Raw genomic sequence first — 7,500 nt, forward strand, 5'->3', positions numbered from 1 at the left:
ACAAGCATCGTCTTGACATTGGACTTAACTTGACGCGGGTTTTTTTTTGGGGGGGGGGGTGACATCAGATGCTTCTATTGATTTGATAGCTGTTTCGTTTTCGGATCATTGCCGTAGCACAAGCTTTCGTTACCAATGATGACCTACGAAAAAAGGTCCGGATCAATTTCCAACTGACCTTTCAGTTCATGACACGCATTCAGCCGTGACTGCTTTTGATCTTCCGTAAGCAAGCGAGGCACACATTTTGCTGCAACTCTTTTCATTCGCAGTTCCTCGCTCAGAATTCCTGGGTAGGTGCTCCAGGACACACCAATCATATTACAAAGTTCATCAATTCTTTGGTGACGATCCTCCAAGATCAGTTTATGAATTTTCATGATGTTTTCATTCGTTCAGGCGGGCGACGGTCGCCCTGAACGAGGTTGGTCCTCAAGCGACAAAGGGCCATTCTTAAAGTGTGAAAACCAGTCGTAACATTGCGTTTTTCTCATGGCAGCGGTCTTGTAAGCTGTTTGAAGCATGACAACTATTTCGGTCGCCGTTTTTCCCAGCAGAAAACAGAATTTCACGGAAGCACGCCGTTCCTTCATTCCAGCCAACGCAAAAATCGGCGAACAGGGGAGAAGCATTGCAAAACAAAGACGCACCACGTTGTAGCACGACATCAGCTGACGACGCCGGTCGGCAGAGTGATGCTTAAGGGCCTAATCGAGTGGCTTCTAACGGCAGAAGTCTGAACTACAACGGGCTTGTTCTTCGAAGAACGTTTCCGTTTACTTTTTGGCATCCCCTCGTATATGCACAGACGTTTGCACATATTCTGACAGTACATTTGCATATAATGCTTTTTACGGAGACACTTGTTTCCCAGAGAACAAGTTTTCCTGTATCTACCACTACATTTTATACTTTGCTATTTCAGCTTGGTTACAATTTGTCTTATTCCATTTTTTTTCTTCTTAATGGTACTGCCATAGTTATTGTTGTTGTTGTTGTTGTTGTTGTTGTTGTTGTTACATTCCTTATTATCTTCCTTGCTATCCCAAATGCCATTATTATCAGCGTTTTCAGTATTCACATCGGTATTTACATTATGTACGCTAATGCTGATATTATTACTTATATTAGGATTATTTTAACTACTTCGATTATACCTTCCACCACTATTGTTATCCTTGTTTGTGGGACCCCCGTTACCTGGGACCATATTTTTAGTATTCGTTATTGCTTGGTTCAGCTTCCTACCATTAAAGTCTATGAATATGGTATTCCAAGTAATGTGATGAGCTGTAGGACATTTTAACCTTATGTCTATTAAAAATTGTATACTGCGTACTAGATTTAAGAAAATATCTATCCAGTGCGGAGAAAAATTCTCTAATTATTTTTGATGATACATACACCAGATTTTATCGCAATACTCTACCTTTATTAGAACTAGTATCCGATATTGCTATAGCATACGACAGAGTAATGAGAATTCGAATTATATTTTTTATTGACATATTAAATCATCCTTATTTTTATCTTCAGTTTTATTTTCAGTAGCGATTTTTCCCTACTATACAAATACAAATTTAAAACTTTCTTTTCTGTAAATTCAACACTATCGTCTGCATTTACTCTATGTTCACCAGACGTCCTACCTCTATATATTTTGGGGTTTTTATTTTTATTATCTATTCTTAAGTATATACTTAATCTTTTTCGCTATACCCTGCACTAATTAATGCTGCCTGCAGGTGAGTTGAATATTACTTCGTTCGCAGAAACCTTGAAATTGTATTGGATACAATATTTACAAATTTGTTTATAATTGAGTGTGGATGATTTGATGCTTTTGTTGACAAACCTTAGATTTTCAATAAGTTTATGTATGGTGCGTATAAGCCAGTTTTTAAATTACAACAATATCTTCTGACGTACGTAATGTGTATCTAGGAGCGATGACTAAACTCTTGAACACTGAGGTCACATGTGTATTTAACTGTAGAGAATGATATTCGGTCTGAGATATTTAAAGGCCTTTTATGGTGTTATTATCTATAATTTTCTCTTATATTTTCTTTTTTCTGTTTTCAGTTTTAAAATTTCCAAAACACGTAAAACAGTTTATAAATACTTACGTTTTTTTTTCATCTTCGCTATTGTTTCAGGAATATTCTTTAATACAGGAAAAGAATGGAAGGATTTGAAAAAGTTTACTATTTCAACACTGCGGGATTTAGGAATGGGCAAGAAAAAGCTAGAAGAACAGATATACATGGAAACTCAGACTTTAGGCGATGCTTTTCAATCTCACAATGGTAAACCGTTTTCCTTGAAAGACCCGCTGGCACACTTCTCTTTGAGTATTGTGTATTATATAACATTTGGTGAAAGGTTAGTAGAAATCAACACAATAGTATGTATTTATTATGTATCTATTGAATATTAACACACACACATATGTATATATATATATATATATATATATATATATATATATATATATATATATATATATATATATATATATATATATATATTTATATTGTGAAATTTGATTTAATACTAAATTGAATTTTCCCTGTAAGTTTGGAGTTATACTCCCTAATATTATTATTATATACATATATGGAAAAACCAGTCTAGGTAGAAAATGCTAAAATAATTTTATAAAAAACATTTCAGTACTGGTTTCAGTCATTGAGATTTTTTCAACTGTAACAGTCATACAGGTATTTCTTCCAGTTATTTTCTATGTAGAGGGAGAATGGGCACCGCATTTTTCTAGAACCTTACGATAAATACAAATTTGTAGATATCCCTTGACTAGGTTAGCAAAGAAGGGGGCCATTCTCGTACCCATCGCAGTCCCCGATCTGTCGGTAGAAGATGAAAAATACGGCAGCCCATTCTCCCTCTGCATAGAAAATAACTGGAAGAGATACCTGGATGACTGTTTCATTCTTTGGCATGAAAATATAGAGAAACTTAAAGAATTCCAAGCACTTATAAATGGATTTGACGTAAACATTCAATGCATGATGGAATATAACCATCAACGACTTCCTTTTCTCGACATCCTCATTAAGAAATCTGACAACGTAATAGAAACAGGTATATACTATAAGCCTACGGACTCCAAGGAATATCTACCGTTCAACTCATGCCACCCCAGACACACTAGAATGAATATCCTCTTCAACCTAGTAAAATGGATTTGTACTATAGTTTCTAATACAAGCACGAGGGACACACGGCTACATGAACTAAAGGATACAGTCATCACCAGGAACTTCCCACCTTCACTAATTGACATATGCTTTCAACGTGCCCTTCAACTTACATCCAGAATCTCAGACATCCAAATTAACCCTTTCGTTACTGTATTTATTTTGGAATGCACTGTGTTCCTTTCAATTACTTTAAATATAACAAAGACTTTAGTAAAATAACTTAGTTATCATTCAGCTACTATTAAGAACATAAATTGTGACTAAGGTTTGGTGGAAGATTTTGATTCAAAACTTATAAAAACAAGACATTTGTACTCAGAGCCAGAGCCGGTTTCAGCCGGGTTGGTAACGAAAGAAGGATTTACAACCAAAAGCCCTACCATACATCTCCACACACAACCTTCTCAACAATGAAGCCTTCGACACCATCCTTCAAAACATTCTCCTGCTGAAAAAGGACCACAGAATGAACTTAATCCTCCAAACACACACCATCATAAAAAGCAAGAGACAACCCAAATCTATGAAAAGACTCCTAACACGAGCCGAATACGCTCAACAACACAGAAGCCGTCAGTAAAAAGATACGGAAGACCAAACTGCGGGATATGCGTCAATTTAATTGTGGGATCAGAGTTCTCCTTGAAACAGGGACAACGTTTCACAGTGTAAAGTAACTTCACATGTGCTTCGGAGAATCTGATATACGCACTAACTTGCTCTGAGTGTCAAGAACAATACATAGACCAAACAAAAAACAATGTACGTAAAAGAATGGCTCTGCACAGATTCTAGATCAAAATTCCCCAAAACAGAAAAATAGCATTCAGCCAACACATAGACATTTGCACCAATAACGAAAATCCAAGCTTCAGAATTTTTTCCCTCTACCAATTCAGGAACGATACAACCTGTAGCCAACGAATTAGTAAAGAGACTCTCTTTATTACAAAATACAGATCACTTTTGAACGCGTCTACAACAAACGACACATCGACCACAGCCTTAGAATAGCACAAACACACACGCAAATATTAAAATGATACGCTCAAGAGATTCCCAGGAATTCATTAAAACACTCCCAATCACTGCTATAACCCATAACGAATCAATTCTAGGTCATTTGACCATTCAACACCTTACTGCTATCATACTACCTACATTCCTTCTTATCCTCCCTTCTGTTTCTTCTTCTTCCTCATCTTCCTCTCCGCCACCTCCTTCCTAACTTTATCACTGTTGCTGTTTAGAATAACACCTACGCAAATTTTATAAACAAAACATTCAAAAGATATGCTTCAGGTATTCAATCCGTACTACCATCTCAAAGGGGCACGTTTCAGGGCACTTGACTATGTAACATACTATCATCATGGCACTTACGCATTCTTCTTCTTCTTCTGCTTCTTCTTCTTCTTCTTCTTCTTCTTTTTCTTTTTCTTCTTCTTCTTTTTCTTTTCCCCTTCTTCTTCTTCTTTTTCTTTTCCCCTTCTTCTTCTTCTTCTTCTTCTCTCCTTCTTCTTCTCCTTCTTTTTCTTCTTCTTCTTCTTTTTCTTTTTCTTCTTCTTTTTCTTTTCCCCTTCTTCTTCTTTTTCTTTTCCCCTTCTCCCTTTTTTCTTCTTCTTCTTCTTCTCCTTCTTCTCCTATCTTTTTTTCTCCCTCTTCTTTTTCTTCTTCTTCTTCTTCTTCTTCTTTCTTCTTCTTCTTCTTCTTCTTCTCCTTCTTTTTCTTCTTCTTCTTCTTCTTTTTCTTTTCCCCTTCTTCTTCTTTTTCTTTTCCCCTTCTTCTTCTCCTTCTCCTTCTCCTTCTTCTTCTTCTTCTTCTTCTCCTCCTCCTTCCTCTTGTTGTTCTTGTTGTTATTCTTTTTCTTCTTCCCCCTCCTCCTCCTCCTCCTCCCTACCAAGAATTCACAACGACCTCGAACCCACAAGGGTAAACAAGAGACACAGAAACAGGCAGAAATAAGGAAAACGCCCCTTCTATCTGAATACTCTGCAAATATTCTTTTGAAAAACTTTTCTCTTAATTTTTCTAAAACTTAACTGTTTTCCATATTTACAGTTGAAAAAAGTCTCAATAACTAAAACCGGTACTGAAATGTTTTTTTATAAAATTATCTAAGCATTTTCAACCTTGGCTTGTTTTTCCATATATATCAACCTTCTACACACACACACCACACACACACACCACATATATATATATATATGTATATATATACATATATATATATATGTATGTATATGTGTGTATGTGTGTGTGTATATATACATATATGTATATGTGTATGTATGTGTATATATATATATATATATATGTGTGTGTGCATGTGAGTATATATACATATATGTGTGTATGTATGCATTTATGTATGCATGTGTGGGTGTGTATGTATATATATATATATATATATATATATATGTATATGTATGTACACGAGTATATACGTGTCTGCGTGTTGCGCAAGCATATGTATGCACTTAAAGGAATGAAAGCGGGTACATGTGAGTATATGTGATTCTAGGAATAGATATTTTATATAAGCACAGATTTATAGTGGATATATTGATATATTTACACATACCTATTTCTTTACTACCCACAAGGGGCTAAACATAGAGGGGACAAACAACAAACAAAGACAGACATAGGTATTAAGTCGATTATATCGACCCCAGTGCGTAACTGGTACTTAATTTATCGACCCCGAAAGGATGAAAGGCAAAGTCGACCTCGACGGAATTTGAACTCAGAACGTAACGGCAGACGAAATACCACGAAGCATTTCGCCCGGCGTGCAAACGTTTCTGCCAGCTCGCCGCCTTGTATTTACACATACCTGTCTCTGCATTGTACGTGTATATGCGTGTGTGCGTATATATATATATATGTGTGTGTGTGTGTGTGTGTGTGTGTGTGTGTGTGTGTGTGTGTACACTCACATACAATTATGCGCATCTGCAGGCCTGCATACATGCCTCTATGTATGCAAGAATTTTTATATATGTGAAAATTAGATACAAATGAATGTGTATATACCGGAATGCATGTAACATACATGAGTTTTGTATGCATATGTATCTGTTGTTGTGTGTAAATATCTATATACATGTTTAATGCAATGCATGTGTATACATCTTCTACTATTAAGCACTGACCTGTCCTCTAAGCAGCGTAACCTGTACTCCCAAATTCCACCATCTTACTTACACCGTCTCTCTGCCCTTCACTTAGGCTATATCACTACATATATGACACTCCTTTACTCTTTACTCTATCATCTCTTTAAACTCTCATCTCTTTACACTCTCTCTATCACCCTCACTTCCCCATTCTTTCTATCAATTTATCCTGACTGACCACTAACCAGTACACTTTCCCTCTCTTCATTTCTTTATTATCTCTCTCTCTCTCTCTCTCTCTCTCCTCTTTTCTTTTCTTTCTCTCTTTCTTTTTTCTCTTTTCCTGTTTTTGATTTGACCTTATAAACACATTCCCAACTTTTAACTCACTTCAAAGAAACCCTCGATTCAATAACACCGTTTACAAACTCTATGCTAGGAATGACCAATTTTAAACACTGTTGGAACTGCTTAAATAATGGATCTGCAGATACAATATCCCTGCATATCTCACGTCTGTTTTCATTCCTCCTCTTCACTCTCTATTTCATATCTTCTCTACAATACCGGAAACAGCTATAAGACCTTCGCTTTATAAATGTTCTGAAATCTTTCACAGCCTTGGATTTTTATCTCATTCTGTTAATTATATATCGATATATATATATATATATTATATATATATATCTATATATATATATATGAAAAAACAAGTCAAGATAGAAAATGCTAAAATAATTTTATAAAGAACATTTCAGTACCGGTTTCGGTCATTTTGAGACCTTTTCAACTGTAACGATTAAATAATTAAATTTAGAAAAATTAAAAGAACAGTTTTTTTAAAGGAATATTTGTATAGTGTTCAAATATAAGTGGCATTTTCCTTGTTTCTGCCTTTCTCTGTCTCTCTTGTTTTCACTTGTGTATATATATATACATATATATATATATAAGGTGCGTACGGTATTTGAGGACATACGTTAATTTTACTATAACAGCTATTTATCAACTTAATATTTTATATATTTCAGAATTATCAATGGCAGATACATGAGATGAAGAGGCATGCAGTCATCGCGGCTCTAACGGCTGAACATAGCAATTTAGAAATAGCACGATTTTTAAAAGTCGCTACATGCTTCGTCTACAAAATT

At 35.4% G+C, this 7,500-nt stretch overlaps 2 protein-coding genes across 5 annotated transcripts in view; both read left to right on the forward strand.

Annotated features, from left to right (window-relative positions):
• The window catches only part of LOC115217247 (cytochrome P450 2B4-like), a 118,757-nt gene that overhangs the window by 37,775 nt on the left and 73,482 nt on the right, over positions 1–7,500 (forward strand). The gene's annotated exons all lie outside the window — the stretch shown is intronic.
• LOC115217140 (cytochrome P450 2J6-like) overlaps positions 1–7,500 on the forward strand; it is a 29,153-nt gene that overhangs the window by 10,728 nt on the left and 10,925 nt on the right. Inside the window, exon 2 of one of the 4 annotated variants that reach the window (XM_029786754.2) lies at positions 2,160–2,385. The exons of the other annotated variants lie outside the window; for them this stretch is intronic. Within the exon in view, the coding sequence (XP_029642614.1) occupies positions 2,160–2,385 (226 nt within the window). The remainder of the gene's footprint in view (positions 1–2,159; positions 2,386–7,500) is intronic. 4 annotated transcript variants of the gene reach the window in all.

This window comes from Octopus sinensis, linkage group LG11 (genome assembly GCF_006345805.1).
Source record: "Octopus sinensis linkage group LG11, ASM634580v1, whole genome shotgun sequence".
In the NCBI taxonomy this organism is placed as follows: Eukaryota; Metazoa; Mollusca; class Cephalopoda; order Octopoda; family Octopodidae; genus Octopus; species Octopus sinensis.